The sequence below is a fragment of the Symphodus melops genome (assembly GCF_947650265.1).
Source record: "Symphodus melops genome assembly, chromosome: 1".
Classification (NCBI taxonomy): domain Eukaryota; kingdom Metazoa; phylum Chordata; class Actinopteri; order Labriformes; family Labridae; genus Symphodus; species Symphodus melops.
The window spans coordinates 14,708,618-14,728,351 of record NC_136691.1 but is presented as its reverse complement, the minus strand read 5'-3'; the positions used below and the strand labels follow the sequence as shown (position 1 = coordinate 14,728,351).

The 19,734-nt window shown below is 39.8% G+C and overlaps 2 protein-coding genes across 3 annotated transcripts; one reads left to right on the top strand and one right to left on the bottom strand.

Annotated features, from left to right (window-relative positions):
- Positions 1–1,211: 1,211 nt before the first annotated feature.
- On the bottom strand, positions 1,212–9,559 carry actr10 (actin related protein 10). Its single transcript, XM_079360640.1, has 13 exons — positions 9,325–9,559; positions 7,466–7,538; positions 7,290–7,372; positions 7,094–7,202; positions 6,472–6,579; positions 6,118–6,185; positions 5,933–6,012; positions 4,765–4,800; positions 4,294–4,373; positions 4,080–4,153; positions 3,781–3,862; positions 2,307–2,508; positions 1,212–1,908 (listed from the first exon to the last, which is right to left on the bottom strand). The coding sequence occupies exons 1-13, from the start codon at positions 9,399–9,401 to the stop codon at positions 1,727–1,729; spliced, it is 1,254 nt and encodes a 417-aa protein (XP_079216766.1). The 5' UTR covers positions 9,402–9,559; the 3' UTR covers positions 1,212–1,726.
- Positions 9,560–10,642: 1,083 nt separating this feature from the next.
- Positions 10,643–18,660, top strand: armh4 (armadillo like helical domain containing 4). 2 transcript variants are annotated; one of them, XM_079347148.1, is made up of 8 exons: positions 10,643–10,926; positions 11,943–12,763; positions 14,857–15,231; positions 16,622–16,771; positions 16,877–17,038; positions 17,209–17,240; positions 17,803–17,952; positions 18,058–18,660. In XM_079347148.1, exons 2-8 carry the CDS (start codon positions 11,962–11,964, stop codon positions 18,130–18,132), a joined length of 1,746 nt encoding a protein of 581 aa, XP_079203274.1. In that variant the 5' UTR covers positions 10,643–10,926; positions 11,943–11,961; the 3' UTR covers positions 18,133–18,660. The 2 variants fall into 2 exon arrangements, with proteins under 2 accessions (XP_079203274.1, XP_079203273.1); XM_079347147.1 differs by having other exon boundaries at positions 11,940–12,763.
- Positions 18,661–19,734: the final 1,074 nt, after the last annotated feature.

Here is a 19,734-nt window from a genome sequence, read left to right as displayed (position 1 = left end):
TATGAAGTAACTGGTTTCACTAATACTACACTTACACATCCTTTTGTCTTTCACGTCCGAAGACACAAAACTCGTAAACACATTTATAGTTTCTATGTACATCCAAGAATCTTAAGATGGACTTGATTATGTTCAGCTGCTCCATAAAGCCTCACTATCTGCTGCTTATTTCATGTCATCCTGCTCAGTTGTTTTACTTCAACCCATATTTCTATGTTGTAAAACTGATTAGAATAATAAAAAGGTTAATCTATTGGTTTGGTTATAACATCAGCTTGTCGCTGTTCCCTTCTGTATGTGTTATAGACAAATTCATTTTAAGAAAATTAAGATAGAAGATGGAACACGACAAATCACTCTGATTCTATGCAAACGGATATCTCGATGGTGCATTGTTGAGCGCTGTTGCCTCATAGTGCAGTGATTAGTTAGAATCCTCGTTGGACAGGTCATCTGTGTGGACTTTGCACGTTCTGCCTGTGCATGCGTGAATTCTCTCTGGGTACTCTGGGTACTCATCCCACAGTCCAATGACTGGTTAGGATCATTTGAGACTCTAAAATTGGCTGTAGGTGTGAATGTGAGTGTAGTTGGTTGTCTCTCTTTGTCCCCCTTGAACAGGAAAAGCTGTGTAGATAGCGGATAGAGAATGACAAGGGGAGAACAACAGAGGGGCTTTGAAGGCACTGACAGAAATAGTCTCGGGGGAAAGTTTCACTGTCGGGGTTTATTTTCCTCTACAGCTTATTTGAAAACTAGATGAGATACAAACTTAACAAAGTCTGTGTCTTCTGAGTTTGTAACTACATGATATTGGAGCCAGGCTGCAACATCTAAAGTTGGTCTGTTTTTTTTTCTCTAGCTGTATAAAGAACAAATGTTTGGAAACTTCAGAAATGGTATTCACACACGCTGCTGTCTATAAGCTTTAAATCAAAAATAGATGCCAGATCAGCTATCTCACTGAAAGATGGATGAAGCGTGTTTTGTCTTAATATTTATGTTTTTGTAACGATTCCTTTTAAAGATAGAGAGCAAGATGGCATTACTTTGGAGCTGTTTTAAACATCTACCGTCATAACATGGACGATTTCAATGATTTTGAGTGATCTGGCTGTGTTGATGTGTTCACACCATAACCCTCTCAGGACTCTTCCACCCTGCTTTCACATGAAAAGGTGATAATGAGTTAGAATAACTGAGGACATCTGTGCGAGTTTAAAGGGCCTTTATTCCATTCAAATAATAAATAAGTACTTGTTTTTTGTTTTTAATGAAACTGCATGCAACATTACAGTTAAACTAAATGATCTCCATCCTGTCGTCACACAGGAGTAATGCTGTATGGTCCATACTTCAGAAACCTTTCGAGTAGTTATTCTGAGAAAAAGACGACTAACGTTCGACTTGTTTAGAATCTGAATCCTTTTTCCTTTTAGTTTTCCATCAAACTGCCAAAAAACATGTATGACAAAGAGGAGTGAGAGTGAACAGTCTGTCAACAGAGACTTGAAATGAGACAAGACATGGCTGTGTTACGCACAGAGACTAATCCTTACAAGAATCCAAATATCTGTGTGCATACAAAAGGTAGGCTTGCCCACCAAACATGACAACATCTAGAGCTGTTAGTGTAATCCACACATGAACATGTGTTCAGATGTTATTTTTTAGATTACTTGAATGTACTTTGAAGTCGAGTGTATAGTATGGATTATGTTACAGTCTACTTCTCTGTGGAGAAAGCTCTCTTCATGAGTGGAGGAGGGGTCTTTCCTGCCTCGTAGAGAGACTCAGGAGGAGGAGAGCTCAGGCAGCACCAGTCTGGGATGCGTCCTGTCTGGTTGTAGTAATCTCGAGACACCGACCTGCTGCCAAGGATGTCTTGCAGCGCACCGAAGATGGCCCCTGGTGAGGAGAGGATGACAGGGCTTTTCAGAATCAGAATCGGTCTTATCGGCAAAAGTGTGTGGCCACGTTCAAGGAATAAGACAGTTTCAAATTACTCATGATGTAAAGACACAAATTCACATACAACACTCCAAACAAGGACAAGTTCAAAAAGACAGCACAAACACTTAAACACTAACAGCTTCAGCAAAGAAACTGTTCCTGTGTCTGGTTGTGCTGGCATATAGAGCTACCTAAGGGAGGAAGTCATGAGACTATATGTGACACCACAAATAATGCTGTCAACTATTTCAGCTGGATAAATATTCAACATCAGTGGCGTTTTCAAAATTGCACACACTCTGGGATTGCCGTCGCTTTAGTGATACATATTTAAGTAAATCCTGGAATCTGACCTCCGAGCCAGGCGGTGCAGTTGGGCTTGGCGGGTGGAGCGTGTATACGCAGACTTTTGCTGGCCAGCACGTCGCTGTACTTTGGTTTCTCCACCAGGAGGCGCAACTCAGCCAGCAGACGGTGCATGAAACCAGGCAGCATGGCAGTCCCTCCGATCACCACTAGGTTCTCAGACAGCACTTTGCGTGAATCAATGGGGCACTGAGGGAGGACACACACACAGAGAGAGAGAGAGAGAGAGAGAGAGAGAGAGAGATAGGCCTTTTAGAGATTAGCAGTAGAAGAAAAGATGTGTCAGTATAAACCGGCGGCTCTACCACTACCAGACTGCACTCTCTGCTTTTCAGGATGGGTGCAGACTAAAAGGAAATGTGATGAGTTGAAGCTGCGGAGCCTCGTCTCATCTGTACATGTATCAGTGATGTATCAGTATCTAAGCACTCTGCTGCACAGGTGCAGGATTTACAACAAAGTAATGCTGTTACAGTTCAAGCCTTCTGCCCCTGCTGAGATTAATTAGGCCTTCCTGAGTTGGCTTGATACCCACATGGAAACAGCTCTGCTTTATGGCCACTGGGTGTTACCATAGCAACAATCCCGATTTAAACTGTACACTGAACACCACAGCTATACAAAACAGACCGAAGCGTTCCCCGTAACAAAGAAATCGTTGTTTGTGTTAATAAACTGATGTATCAAACAGATGTGAAAATACAATCAAACTATTATTGTTGCTATTTTCGTCACTTTAAATCTTCACTGGTCACTTTAACCTGCCTTTCACTGCACATCATTTCTTCATTGTCCTGTTAGGTTCACCACATCATGTATAGTCTAGTATTTTTTCTATCGTGTTATTTTTTTGTTTTTATGTGACTATTTTATTCTGTCTCTGACTTTTTTTGACTTCTGTACTGCTGCTGCTGCAGCAACGCCCGAATTTCCCCATTGGGGATCAATAAAGTTATATCTTATCTTATTTACTAACTACAGTATTTTCATATACGTTATAAACAGGGATGCTTCATTACGGGACAAAGTTTTGTTGTTTTCTTTTATACAATGGCAATAACGTTCCTGTTTATCCATCTGCTAGTAGTGGGAATCACCAGAGGCCCAACGTCATGATATTATCCCGATGCTTGAATCACGATTCCATATTATTGCGATGATGTGTTGAGAATTGTGATTGACTTTAACTGCATATTACGTTCACAAAAGTAATTCAAGAACTGTTTTTACAAATAAGGAAACTTCTCAGTCTATTTATCTCACTTCATTCTTTTTATTTCTACACAATGGGAGTCAAGTCTACAGACTGATAGCACTGTGATCAAAGTGAAACCCTGTAAAAGGCTGCATGCACCTCACAATCTGAACTGTCAGTATTTCAGTCAAATCAACTCAACTGGACACAAACATGTACGGACGACTGAACTATCGCAATCATGTGAATGAATGAATTGTCTCTACCTTGACCAGAGCATCAAGTATCAAAGAGGCCACACTCTTCTCTTCATTGTCCTGTTCAAACAGGATCTCCATCACAGAGTCCCTGGTGAAACAGAAGACAGACTTCAGACAATCAGCAGGTAAAAAGACAAGCAAACAGTCCTATAGATTCTAGGAGGGGACACTAAAGGTTTTTACAGATTGACCTTTGTCTCTTAAAAAAGACTGAAGCACCTTGAAATATCGAAGACATTTGACATTGTTTATTACTACAAAACACGAGATAATCTGTTTTTTAACTGCACCATTTGATGAGCTACCTGATTGATCCTTTTACGTGCAGGATTTTCTCCCCATCCAGAGGGTAATCCACATCTGGAGGAGGAGCTGGACGCTGCAATATTCAATGTTCATACAGAGGGAAGAAGTGAAAATAGATCAGCAGCAATGTGTGACTTAACTCAGTCATGTTTAAAGACTGAGAGTAACTGTAATGATCATGAAGAGCTGTGAATGACCCAACTGTTCACTCACCTCAGCTGTACCATCCAGATTAAATTTGGCTTCCTGGAGCTTAAGTCCCCTCTGCAGGTCACTGACAAAGCAGGTTCGGACTGGAGGAGGTGAAACACATCAACAAAAAGAATTCTTCAGAACATGAGACCGGAACATTTAGAACTTAATATGTAACCTGTGTTAGGTGGATTGAGGACTCTTCATTTGGTTGTTTGACTCTGTATGTCAGTCTATGATTTAATGGAGCCAAATGACTGCTGATATTTGTCTCAACCGGTTGCTTCCTCAATCAGGATTAGACGTACAGAGTGAATTTAATTTATGTTCTGACTTGCTGTGTGCAGTCTTCCAACACATATTGACTTTTTTGACATGATTTTGATATTTTAGTGAATAATTTGAATGACAAAAAAAACAACGACTAAATGATTTTTCTTCTATACAGAAGTCAAATCAGAAATTAAAAAAAAAAAAAAAAAAAAAACCTACCCTTAATGTCCTCCACAGTCTCCTCTGGGATTGTTCCTGTAAAAACAAATCAATTTCATTTGTATGGCACATTTTATACAAATGATTACTTAATGTGCTTGACCAGCACGTCGCATGTTTAAAAAAAAAAGCCCACAAATACAAACACATCAAACAAATGAACCCTGCACCATTACACACACACTCACACACACACACACACACACAAACTACCAGCTAAAGATGGTGACAAAAAGTACTTTCAACTAGTTTAGTTTGGACTTTAAGTAAATTCAGCAGAGCCATACCAGCTGAATGAAGGATCTGATTAGGCTCAGTGAGCAGGTCAGAAAGATATTGAGATGCCATTATGTTTAATGCTTTGAAAACCAGAAGTCATATTTTGAATTTCATTATTTACTGAACAGGAAGCCAATTAAGTATTTATAAAAGGTGTAATGCGTTTGATATTTTTTGCCCCAGTTAAAACACTGGCTGCTGCATTCTGGATGAGTTGGAGTCCATTCATTGAATTTTTTTTTTTTACGAAGTCCTGCAGAGAGGGCATTAGAGTAACCTAATCTGCAGGATATGAATGCATGGAATGCACATGAATGCAGTGAAAAATAGACATCAATTCAGAGAAATTAACACTAAATGTATTTGCTGATGAGGCTAAATTAACGAGCTCAGGAATCACATAAGGCTGCTTGTGAAAGACCAGAGACAGATCTTGTTTTTTAGTTGCCTATTTTACAGTACTGTCAAGGAGATGACAAACAAGTCCTGACTTTAGATTTGAGACTCTCTCCCTGCATCATGAGGAGTGTAACGGGTTAATTAAAAAAAGACCTCAGTTTGTCTGTGCTTCCTGCAGAAATACAGTTCATTTACAAGTCCAGTCAAGTGAGTCAGCCTGCTGTCTGTCTTAATTATTGATGCATGTATGTGTGTAGCTTCACTCTGCGGCAGCTGGAGACCTTGCAGTAGAATTAGTTTGGTTTCGAGAAAAATGTGGCGATACAATTCTAAAATAGAACATATGCATATGTATAATTCACTCAAATGTCATGGAGGAACATGTTCTTCTTATGAATAGTAAATGCAGCACCCTGTGCTTTATCTTCTGTTCCCTGCAGTCAGCACGCTGTATAAAAACACAGTGCCTGGCTGGGCATGTTGTCATTACCAATGGCAGCTGGTACACTCTGTCCAGTTGTTGTGTCCGTGTCCACTGTGCATTGTTCAACAAGAAGGGCATCTAACTCTCTAGAGAAAAAGAACAGAGACATATATTTATGGGAGGAAACAGGCATATCTTAAAATGTTCGTTTTACAGGATCTCTGTGAAACAGTATTGTTGCAGCTACTTACTTATGGATTGCTTTTCCACCTAAAGGCAAAGCTTCCCAGGCTGGCAGTATAGGAGTGCACTCATAAACCTGATTTCACAGTTAAGGTGGTAAGACAAAAATCTAAAAATGAAAGTTTACACGAAATCAAGCAAACGTTCTTTCTGTAATTAAAGAATCTGAAATATAACAGAGCACTTAAAGAGAGACTCAGTTCAAAAGAAGACAGTCATCGGTGTTTCGCTCTCATTATGTTGAACTAAACGGTATAAAAACAATCTAATCTAATGCTCACGATAAAGCAAACACCAGTTTCTTTAACTGTTAGAAGACTTCCTCAAGGTTCAAAGAGTTCATGATCACATGGAAAAGATACAGGTAACACCAGCGTCTCTGTGTGTCCACAGTCCATCACCAGAGCAGAGTTGATACCCAACGTCATTATGGCCATGAGATGACTCGGGGCGAACAGCACAGAGGGAACCTGGAAAACACCATCGACACTAATAAATACACTAGTAACACATTGTAGATAATATTTAACATTATTGTGTTCAGAGCATGTGTATAAATATAAGAGGAATTTATAAATGTGTGTTTAAATACGGGCAAGCTCCCTATTAAGCTTTTTTACAAACTTGTGTTGCAGCTTAAATTAACACTTGGCACTTACAGAACTCGTGTACCATATGTAATACAACGATGCAGCACTGTTGGGTGAAGTTGTTGCACTTCTTATCAGGCAGCAACATCTGGAGATGTGCTTCGACAGCAGTTCTAGTTTACAGCACTTCAACTCTTACCAAATGAAGAGATGAGACTTGCAGCTGTGTCCGAATGTTTCTATTCTGATAACTGTTTGATGCATGTACACACACGCCATAGTTGGACTGTTTAACTTAGATAGAAGACATTTTGCACATGTAAACAAAGCTACTGTAAGGGATGTAATGACTTTGTTATGGCACAGTCCGTGAAGGGTTGATAGACTTTCATACCTCAAACTGTTTGAAGAAAACTTTGGTGAGCGTCTCTCTGAAGTGAGACGGGCAGAGGATGGACTCGATGATGACCACTCTTCTGTCTCGAGGGTTCACCAGCAGGTGCCTGAATGAGAGGAACAGTAAGACAAACCTATCTGATGAGACTGCTCCTCTTTTCTTGACAATAAGAAGTAAAGCAGTAAAGTCTCACCTGAAGTACAGCAGATGGATAAACTCTTTGAGGATGACATAAAGTTCTTCTGTGTTGATGTTGTACTGAACCACTTTGGTGGCCTAAACGTGACACATCACATCCATAATCAACATCTATTATTCAACATGCTGACCTCTTTACAAATGATCACACTCTGCACGGCGGTGTCTCACCTGTTGCTGTCCTGGTTTCCGGATCTCGCTCGGAATTATGAACCTGGGCCCAGTTTCCCCTGCAAAGCCGCATCTGCAAGAGCAGGAAACAGAAGACTCAATATAAGAAGGATAGTACATTTACTTCATTTATTTTTATTTTAAAGTAAAATAAAAAATACATGCCCAAAAAAAAGCAAACAACAAAGAGAGCATACTTTCAGTACAGTTCGATTCTTCTTTTTTTTTAACTATTCCATGTTCAAAAAGGATGAAGTGAACAAAACCTGTCCAGTCCTACGCCTTTTTTTACTTTTAGTAGTTTAGTTTATCCAAAGGAAGTAGCTTTACAAAATAACACAGTTATAACTAGCTAAGTAACATTATTAACTGGTCAACGGTAAAGACCTTACAACGGATATTTTTCCATTTTACGCACCGATTCTTCAGTTTGAATGTGATAAATAAGTTTCTTAGAGTTTGAGCTGTTCCATACATTAACCCCCTTAGATTCACGTTGGTCCTTACGGCTTGTTTTTTTTTAACATAGATATTCCTCTGAGATTGTGTTTATCTTCCCTCAGCTAATAAAACCTTTGGATGATGTGCGGTAAGTGAGGATTTTTGACTCTGTACATGATTTGGATGGTTTTGAAATAGACGAGATGCTCTAATTTCAGTGTTTTCATACAAATATGACAGAAATGATAGTTTTCACGAAGAACAAGAATGCAATTAATTATATTTTTATTCAACAAGCACTTTAACATAAGTAACAGTTTGTTGTGTGCAAAAAAAACCCCACCCTGCAGTTCTGTATGAAATGATGTGAAGCTGCAGAGAAAGAGAGGATTATTAAAAGAGAGCACTCCTCCTGATCTTCTTGTGACTCGCCTCAGGCTTGTGTTTCTTCTTCACTACACAAGTCCACAGATAAATTCACCGCTTGACGGCTAACATTAAGACATGACTGCCATCACAGTGTTTATATAATGTTATGTTTGATTCATGGTGGAGATATGCATGCTTTTATGAGAGTTCACTCTACCTCTTTTGCAAAAATAAAATGTTATAAGATGTCACCTGATCATATTTTTATTTTTAATTTGATTTTAATTTTCATTGCATTTATGGGACAAATTGTGCTATAACATGTCCATCCTTATATGCACAGTGTGCAAGATAGTGTTCATACAGTTTATACAGAGTTATGTTTTGAAGTTACCAGCTCTTTTAAAATATTGTTTATACATATTTTTTACATATTATATTTTTATCTAATTTAATTTTGCACTGTGTGATTTTTCTTCAGCTATCCTGCTTTGCAGCTGTAACTCTGTAAATGTCTCAGTTTGTGAGATGAATAAAGGATTATCTTATCTGAGGTACTTTGACTTTTAGTGTCTGACTGCTTCAGATTAGCAGGTACTTAGTTACAACTATTTAGGTCACTGGCAGCCAATATGGTGTGAAAATGTTAATCTCACAACAAACAAGCAAAGATCACTGTCTGATGAAATGTAAATGTTTAACAGTTACATTATTCATTTTCCAACAATATCACTTCTTAGCACCTGTTTGTCTTACTACTCCAGGTCTCATTTCTAAAATAATGCCAACATGTGTGATGTTTGAAGGACCTTTAAGAATGAATGCAGCTGGCTCTGATGATGAATTTAAAAACTGGATTTGAGCTCTTTAATTGAATTAGCCGGTGGTAGCTAACAATAACACAGAGTGAAATGTTTGACACATGTGTGTGAGGTTCACCCTCCGTCTGAAATGTTAAAGGTACATCCGCTAAATCAAGCTTTAAATTAAACTTTAAATCTAGTTATATAAAGATACATGAGCATGTGATGCTAACCACTGACACTCACTTTGTGTATGCTGCTCCGAGGTCAATGACGATCGCAGTCTTCTCTCCTCCACTTCCCAACCCATCAAATAAGGGCATTTTAATAAGCAATCCGCCTTTAGGCGTAATTATTGTTCGTATTTAGCCTTGAAAAGAAGCAAGTTTGCATCGTAGGATCGCATCAAAAGGATAATGAAAACTGTTGTCTTCCTGTTGGGTTGGGTTGGGTCCTTTGAAACGAAATGACGTCACACGCGTTTGCCTGATCAAAAATAAAGCGACGACAACTTTCATTTGGACAAACCATAGATTGTAAATATTACAAACTAAGTAATGGTAAATGTTTTGCTCATTATGGCCAAATACACAAGGCTGAAGATTTTACCCCATGTTTATTTAGAAAGGTGCCATATCCCATATTTAAGGGGCTTACATTTGATCAAATTTAAACTTTCAAAGTTATCATCTATCTATCTATCTATCTATCTATCTATCTATCTATCTATCTGTCTGTCTGTCTGTCTGTCTGTCTGTCTGTCTGTCTGTCTGTCTATTTTACAATTATCTTCTGTCCTTATATAGCCTGTTGAAATCCTTAAGAGACCTATCAGCAAAGAGCTGTTACAAGACAAAGATGTTAACAAAATTCAAGCCTTTATTAACAAAGGGGAAAAAAACGAATACATATACATTATATATGCTAAAATGCACAAATCCATACATAAATATCCAGTATTCATAAATGTCCACACACCCTCATAAATGCAGACAAATGCCAATCTATAAAACCTGCATACATGCATGCTTACACGCACACAAACGTGCGCACACACACACACACACACACACACACACACACACACACACACACACACACACACACCTACATGTGACAGGCAAACAATAGTTTGTGTTGATTTTAAAAGTTAGTAAACGCAAGCAAGGAAAAGAACAGAAGACTGTCTTGAATATGTCTTCACGATCTGTTAGAGATCAAATCTTTCCCACCATAGTGGTTTTTATCTTGCCCAGCATGATGGGGAAACATCTCTGGTCAATTTGCAGGTGTCTTGATCTGCTGAGTATAAATTTGCATCTGAATAGGCCTATATAACTTAAATTAGTTGTATGTCAAAATCCACATGGCTCAGATCAGAGGTAAATTTTAAGACAAATGTATCCGGATAGCACAACAACCTACAGTAACTGACCCTTTCAGTAAAAACGGTTAGCCAATCAATCAGATAAATAATAAAAGTTATCATATTCTCCTCCTCTCTGTGACCTCTAACTTGAGGTTAAGGCGCTGTCCTTTCAGCACCACTGGGTGCCTCATATGACCCATGAGAAAAGCACATTTAAACAAGAAGGAAGTATACACTTTTCTTATACGGCAGATTTCAGCGCCTTTGGTTGAAAGAAAAATAAATCGTGCAGATGTAAAACATTTGGCGACAGCTGTTGAAAAGCAGGAGGACGTGCGTAGAGAAGACGGAGACTTTGAGTCAGTGACGCTGAGCTGCACAACAACAAGCGTCTCCTTCAGCCTGCTGAACGCACGAGACTCCCCCGAATCTTTACCGAGCTGCAGCCCTGCGCGAGGCTCCTTCATGAACTGTGGACGGTAAAGAGAGTTATTATTTTAAGCCTTACATTATTTGGTTTATGTTAAGCGAATTCAAGTGCTGAAAAATGCATGTAGGGGCTGCATTAAGACTACAAGTATGATTATTTTGTGAAACGTGTTACATGGCCGCAGTGTGTTTATAGTTTTAGACTGCACGAGTAGCCCATACTGTGTGAGTGCGTGGACTGTATTGTATTATAATAGGGGAAGTACGCAGGGAAGGAAAAGGGTTGGATTGTGACATTGTTGGACTGAGGATAATGAGGGATGGGTGCTGAGTCCTCTCAGACTCTCTGACTCAGGCAACATGATAGGGAGTCACCCTGTTAATGGCACAGCAGTTTTTCTTCTCCTTCTTTTGCTATAGATAAGAGTTGATGACTGCTGTAACGTCATGTGAAACAACACATGTGCCATGCACACTTGTTTGTTTTAATCCATTTAGGGAATACAAAGTGAGCATATATTCTGTTTAAATATGTCATTATTAGCAGTAGATGAAGGTTTGTGTAATGTGAAAATGTAACAGTCAAGTAGAGGCTCCTGGAGGATAGAAAAGCTGGTGCTATTTATAGGTGAAGTGCGGAGGGGTGCTAAGGATTGCTGTGTCAGATTCCACTCTCTTCTCCTCTCTTTTTTTCTCACTCCCCCTCTGTGTGCGTGTGTGTGTGTGTGTATACCCAAATTTCCCTCCATTTATACAAAAAGAACTGAAGAGCCAGAGATGAAAAGAAATGTTATCCAAATTATTCAAAACGGTGCAAATGCAGCATCAAAGCAGAGGCAGGCAGAGCTCTGCAGCTAATCCTGTTCTCTGTGGTTATCACAGCCTATATGAAGTTCTTACTTTGGATTCTGGTCCTTAATCTGCAGTTGCACTTAAAAAAAAGTGCCATGTCACATCATGTCATCATCCCTCTTCTGCCTCTGATTTGTTCCTCTTACATTTCTCTTTTGTACCAAGTTTGCTATCTACGCCTATAAGCTCTTTCCTTTGTGTCCACTCTCAGTAGGCATTGAGACACAACAACGATGCTGGTATCTGGGACGCTCTGCCACTTCCTCCTGGCTGGGACCTGTCTCTGTATCTATGGAAATCCTGTCCACATCTCAGACCTGCTCCCCACACAGGACAGAGTAACAACTGTTAGGTCAACAGAAACCCCAGATGTAGAGTCTGAACTCACGGGTACAGAGCATGTGACTGGACTAATGTTGGATGTAGGTGCAGGAGGAGGGGCTGGCTCACATGGAGCACCTGAGGAAACATCCCAGTTGAAGCAGATAGAAAACAGGGGCAGGCTCGATGGAAGATCTGGGCCAAGGGAAGCTGAAAGAGAAGCACAGAGCCAAATGAGAAAGGAAAAAAAGGTCAGGAGCACATCTGAGATGGAAGACACTTTCAGACAGTCAGAGGACGCTTCAGTGCTGCCTGTTGAAGAGGATATTGCCAGCACCACAGATCCAACAGGTGGAAGGACGCAGTTGGACTTTTCATTCGATTCCTCTTCAGCCAGGGAGAGCAAAGACCAACATGCTGAGGACCAAACAAACCTACCTGCACACGTTTCTTCTGTCCAGGATAAAAACCCAGAGGCAGGCTTTCCATCCTCTACAGAACCTACAAATCCTGGAGCAACCATCAAGAAACTAACCTCCTATAGTCCCGTCTTTTTCTCCCCTCAGTCCTACACACCTTTGTCCCTTTGGGGTCAAGATGGAGCAACAACATCCTCTCTCCAAGACCCCCTCTTACCTGAAATTGGACCAAACCTGATGCCAAAAGAAGATGGACCAGAAAGCCTTTGGACGGAGGCTGCAAGATCTGGTGGAGGTTAGTCAGAAAAATAATGGAATGTTTGGTAAATGTATATCCTTTTTTTGGTTGTTAGATTTGGTAGTTTTGGCATGAGTTATCCAATGTCTACAAACACAAAGCCCATCATAAGTGGTGTATGGTACACTAATGTTCAGAAGTCATTGTCACCCTATGAGAAGGGAGCTTTATTCTCTGTCTTGCTGGAGTTTTCAGGGTTTCAGGAGGCTTCGTTAAAGAGCGAGGCAGAAATGAAAGCGACAAGTCTTGTAGCAGAGTTGGCCTTTGGTGGTTGGCAAAGAAAGGAGCCTGCTTTTCCACGCTTCACTTTGAACCCCAGCTGGGACCCATGGCAGTCTAATTACTTTCTATTCTTGACTGCAGCTTGAAAAAATAAGAACAGACACACACTCACAACTAGCAGGGAATGTGTGGTAGCATAGAGTGTTATTTAAGTCTTTGGAGGATTGAGGCCCTTTTTCGCTTTCCTATACTCCCCTTCTCCCTCTAAACCTTGTCTGTTTCTTCCAACACTATTGAAAAGACTCAGCCAGGTTATTATTCATAGTGGCAGAGGAGGGTTATGGATTAAACGAGTCTGTCTGAGCCAATCCTGACGTCCATTTGGGACTCGTGTGTTTGATGAAGCTTCCTCCCAACAGAACAGAGTCTGAGAGACTCCCAAAACAGCGTTATGTAAAAGCATTGCACTCTTTATAAGCATTTTTCAGCCTGCTTTAGAAATGCTTTGGACCAAAGGAAATGCTGAGGATCTTTGCACAGTAACATTTTTTCCTCTGTGGGAGCCCCTGATGAACACTGCTTTCACACACATCTTTTTTTATTTTGTTGTAGCTGCTCTGAAAGTGTGCAAGTGTTGTTAATGAGGAAAAAACACGTGCCTGAACTGGTGCCTGCATCAAAATGCTGCATTTCTCACAAATTATTCAGCGCTATATACTGAACACAGCTAAAAGAGAACATGCATTTTTCATTTAAGCTGAGGTATGTGGGAAGAAAATGCAAGACTCTCATCTTTTCCTTGTTCATTTGTCCTAGTTTTGTCACAATGTGTTATGCAGACAGGAAGGTAGGACCCAAGTGCAGATAATTACACACAAGCCATAGGTAATTCATTGTGCATAAAAAACTTAGAGATGGTTGTGGACAGACATAGGCAGGTTAAATGGCATGCTAAATTGCCATGTAGGCAGCTAAAAAAGGATTAGGAAATAAAAGGAACATTCAATTGTCACATAACACCAAGTCAGTGAAACTTCAAGCTAACCAATTTGTCCATTAAGGAAGCACAAATGATGTTTCACAAGTAGTCCAGCTCCTCCACAATGGCTCATCAATAATGTGCATTCACATGATGGTTTGCCTTGTCTCCCATTACAGTCTCAAGAGCATTAAGGAGATACACAGACCCAGACAGGGAGAGCTAGACAGGGCAGTAGAAGTGTGTCGACCCTTTGAGCAAGGAGGAACAGACCGAGCCCTGCTAGAGCCATACAAAATAACCTCCAGCAGGCTACTGCTGTGCATCTTTCTGACCAAATTGTCAGAAAAAGACTCCATTAGAGTTGCATGTCTTCTTGTGGGACCTGTTCTCACAGCCCAGCACCATGCAGCTCGATCAACAGAATTGGCAGGTCCACCATTGGAGCCCTGTTCTCTTTAGAGATGAGAGCAGGTTCACACTGAGCGCATGTGACAGGCGTAAAGGAGTCTGGCCGTGTTACCATCTGCTCTCACCTGAGAATGGTGCACCAGACCTGCCTATTCTGGGGTTCTCAATGAAAAGTTGACTATATTCACACAGGAGCTCTTTTCCTCTGAGATCATAATCAAGGCGTGAACTCAAAAGCGTTCATCATGTCTTCAATTACTACAGGCGTTTTTGTTTCTTTTTTCAGACATAGTATCAGAGTAGATGTCGCTCTTTACCTGAGAGTCATTCAGTGAGACATTTGCGAGAGACATTCGCCGAAATTGTCCATTACAACCATTTGTGGTTGTATATGAAAATAGGACATTTGGTGAATCATTATCAGTTCACCTCTAGTGTTCCTTATCCCCCCCGTCTGTTTTCATATTGACTCTTTCAGTGGATACGATGGTCCCGCTGTCTTTGGATGAAGCTACCGAGGGCACCATGTCATCAGAAGCTCTCCCTCTCATCTTTGATCCTTCTGAAGATGTCCCATCCAAAGGGCTACTGGCAGCAGAAGCAGCACCGGCAGTGCCAGACATTGCTCAGCCTCCTGCTGCCATGGCAACCGCAGGAATGGACGTGGACCCGCAGCTGGTCACCATGGAGACAGACAGCAATGGTCCCTCACTGGCTCCTCCTCTTCTGACACCAGACTGGACATCAACCTGGCAGACGTCTGGTGCTGAGCTGCTAGAGCCAATCAGCTCCTCAGGACCGTCTGTTTTACAGCGACAAGCAGGAAGTGAGCCGCAGGATCACATGGAGAGAGGTGAGAGAGGAGACGTGGCAGGAGAAAGATTAATAAGTAAATCTCTGTGTCAACATCATGCTTTATACAACATGTTGTGTACCATATCACAATTATTGCATTTGCATGATTGAGCTTTTCTCTTAAAAAGTAATATTTATTTTATGGTGCATTAGAGTTCTAATAAACATCAAAACAATCCTACATATTGTCATTATTATTATCAAACAAAACCATTATCATCAATGTCATTTAGTGCAGTAGTTCTTAACTGGTGGGTCGGGATCCAGAGGTGGGTCGCGAATGTGTGTCTGGAAAAAACACTTTTCTGAAGCGCTTTTTCAACATGTTTGTTCAGTTTCTTGCTTCTGTCACATTTTTTTTTAATAACGACACAATTTTTTTAGTAAATAAATCTGATTGATCAAAAAATATCAGAAATTTGGGTTGCGATTTTTCAAAGGGGAATTGGTAGTGGGTCCTGAGGCAAGACGAGTTGAGGACCACTGATTTAGTGCTTAGGTGTTCATGAAAGAACTGGTTCTTAGGTAATTAGTTAAAATATTTAATCTTCCTGCATGCTTGGATTTGGATGAATGTCAATTCAACTTTACATGTTGCTTGAGAGTGTAAACATTTGAACATGTACATTAACGTTACTCAATCATTGTATTTAAATAAATCAAAACAAAAGTTATCTCAGGACACTTTACAAAAAGAGTGAGTAGAATAGAGGGAGCTGCAGGAGGAGAGAGATGACTAGACAGACAAAAACAGCAACCACAACACAGATGAGTTATTGCTACAATGACAATAACAGTAAAGAAACGTGTGTAAGTCTCTTGGTTGGATATGGAAAAACATGTTGGACTAATGAGAACATTGTTCAAAAGCAACAATTGGAACTAAAAAGGAAAGAAATGGAAATAAAGTTTGAATTCACAACTAAACCTGCAATGGTGATGTTGCTTGTTTTATGACTTTTTAATATTTAATTAATTGAGCCATTTCAGCTGTTTATAGCCCCAGAAAAACTTCAATTGATTATTCCAATATTACCAAGCTTTTCGAATAAGTCCACAAGTTGATTCTGCAGTCTATTGTGTCCTGTTTTTAAATTTGTTTTATGATATATATATATATATATATATATATATATATAACATATTAAATATGTTTTTTTTCTCATGGCTTGAACATTAACAAGATTAAATAAATTTGCAAGAAGAGGCATGGCAGTAGATGTGAATGTCTGAAACTAATAAACACATGTAACACTCACACTATGCATCTTGTGCTCAGAGACTCAGCCTCCCACACATTAATAAACAGTGTGGAGCTGTCACTTACACAATGTGTGCAAACATCCCTTTCTCCTGATTTCTCCTTGTGCTTTGTTTGAAACATGTAGAAGCTGTGAGGACACCCGACCTCATAGATAAGTTGGGTACCACTGGCCCAACCTTCTCTTCCTTCCCGCATACTATGACAACTGCAACCATGGCAACCCATCAGCTGGCACACAAATCCAGATTGGGCTTAGAGGAGATGGAGTCTGATGGTAAGGACTTGTATTGACCCCTGAAAGTCGATTTCATTGTAATCATAATTTTGCTTAACTTTTCTGGGCCCCTGAGGAGAACATTTTATTTTATCCCCTATTTAGAAGAGCAGGATGATGATGATGAGGATGACGAGAACTCAGAGGAGTCAGTGGAGGAAGAGAGTGAAGAGGACCTCACAGAAACTCCTAAAATGTTCTCCACACCACCTCCATACAGCCTCATTCCTCCACCTCCTGTGTGGGTTCAACGCAACCAGGGGCTGAGTATGACAGCATGTTTTCAAAAACATACCTTGTTTTGTCCTAAGAGTTTAACGGAATGAAACTCATAACTCTTCTTGAGCCAAATATAAAGCAAACATTTACATTTCAACTTCTAAGAGAAAAATTAAAAAATCTTGAGGGTGTTTTAATCTGTGACTCTTTTTTTCCAGTGCGGAGCTGGGTAGAGCTGATTAGAGAAAAGGTAAGACTGCCCTCTGGTGTCTTGGAGAAGTCTATTGTTCGTCAAAAAAAAATAAAAAAAGGCACTTTACTTCATTCCTTACTAAGTTTTCTCAAGAATACAGCTGGCCATATTGTCTGTTTGTCTTGTTGTTAACAATTCTCATGTTAAGACCAAAACCAATAATCGATTGATCTCATCACCAGGAAAATACCACTTATTTCCATCAGAAGTGGCAGAGCACCTACAATATACTCTTTTTGGCACCAAATTAGGTGAAATATAAAATAACTGAAAACTGTCTTTTGATTAAGTAAAGATAAATTAATGGGTCTGAGTGTGAGGACATAGGATGGGAGAGAATGGATGAATAAATAAAACCATGAAGTAGTAAACCGAAAAACATCCAGAAACTTTGGCTCAACAGCCTGAGACAAGCTGCTTCAGGGAAATGATCAAATTGCTTTAAAAATTAAAGCTTCTTAAAGCCAAATAAACCGCTACTTTTGAGGGATAATTTTAAAAAAGTAAGATTGAATTGTTTTACTTGGATTAGGCATGTTTGCATATCCACTCTTTGCAGGCAGGTCATGTGTCTGGGATGTTGGCCCCTGTGGGCATTGGCATCACTGGAGCCCTGCTTATTGTTGGAGCGCTCTACAGCATCAGGATGATTCACCGTAAGAGGAGGAACAGCTTTAAACATCAGAGGAGGAAGGTCAGGCAGCAAGAGGTCAGTAGGCCTACCTAGTCTCGTTAGTTAATAATTTATAATCACCAGTTTCACTTGTTGAAAATGTAATCCTGGTTTAAGTGTTAAGTTTATTTTCTTCTCCAGCAACCTCGGGAGTCTGGGACCAGCGGTCAGGACCAGGCCATGCTGCTGGCCGACAGCTCTGAGGACGAGTTCTAACGAGACCCTTTTGGGCTCCTTTTGTTAGTGACCAATGGTTGATGCTCCTGTAAAGGAGGCCTGTTGACCACCCCCATTGCTATGACTACCACATCTCCAATCACCGGAGGCTGTTTGATCATGACTCATCCGATCCTCACCGTGTGACTGAGTACAGGACACAGTTTGCACAGGCTGCACAAAGGTCAGCTTTGTATTCCCCCTTTTCTAAAAGTACTGATGTGAATATTGTCAGGTGATGTTGACTTTAATTATTCGGCAGAGTTGGTGTGATGCACTAAAAAAAGATGCTGCTGGTAAAAAAATAATAAAAAAAACTTTCAGGGTACTGATAGGAAAGCATTGCTGGTTATTTAAAGTTCTGTCTTTGTGTGGTTGTTGAGGGTGAAAGACAAGCTGGTTTTCTGTCAAGTTATATAAAGGGCTGTAGAGGAGTTACATTACATAAACATACGTGAATACATGTGCTGTAAATGTAGCTGACATGGGGGTCAGTCATGTTAATGTAAATAAAGTTTAAGTTCTTAATACTCGTCTGCTCTATTTTAAAGGAATTGCTTCACATTTCGTGAAATACACTCATACTTGCAGAGAAGATCTGTTAGTTGCAGCTACATATGTTTGATTGAGATATTAAATAGAGTAAGAACAGGAGGTGGTTTGGTCGAAGAAAAAAAATTACGAAAATAATACTTCAGCAAGACTTAGAAATTAGCTTTACAAAATGTGGAGCTCCATCAGCAGGAGCCAGCAATTAAGTAAAGCTAGCACTCAAGCTAAGCAGCTAGCTTAGTTTTGAATGTGGACTTTACAACCCAGTCTAAAAGTAACAAAAACTACCTTAAAGTAGTTCTGAACAAATTATTTTATTGCAGAAAATGTTTGTTTAAAAAATGTGCACAGTGATACTGACAGAAAAGTTATATTCTTGGGGGTTATCAGTTGAACTTCATCAGGAGCAGTGAGTCTCCATGGTTACCGAACAGCCAATGGCTCAAAAAAGATGTTAATATATAAGCTTCATATATATATATATATATATATATATATATATATATATATATATATATAGTTATATAAGCTTTCTGACTGAATTTGATACGTTCATACAAAAGGCGAGCTGTTTCCTCGCGTCCTGTCTAAGTGTTGCGTTACATTTGCTGTAGTTGTAGCCCAACATTTACTTAATTTCAAAGGACAGACGAGTACTTATTTATTCTCTGGAAGAGACTGACTGAGGGTGTTTCCAAAAATGTTCAACAATTCCTTAAATTAAGATTTTTCCCACATTACAAACCATTCACATAAAACTTTTCATTCAGGGGGCATATGCTGTAATGATACAAATACCGTAATCCTCCACATGTAGCATAGAACAGATTGTGATGTTAATATAATGCTTGTATGGATTCATTTTTACTTTCACTCTGAAAATCGTAGGGTTTTTTTTATTGTGCATGAAGACATCCATATCTACTCGGACACCGACCTGTTGCAGAGATCACTTTTCTCATGAAGTGCGTCTGTTGGCTGGAAAAGCAACATTTTAAATAACTGGGAGCTACCGTTTGCACAAGAAACTTTTATTTTGCCCAGCTATTC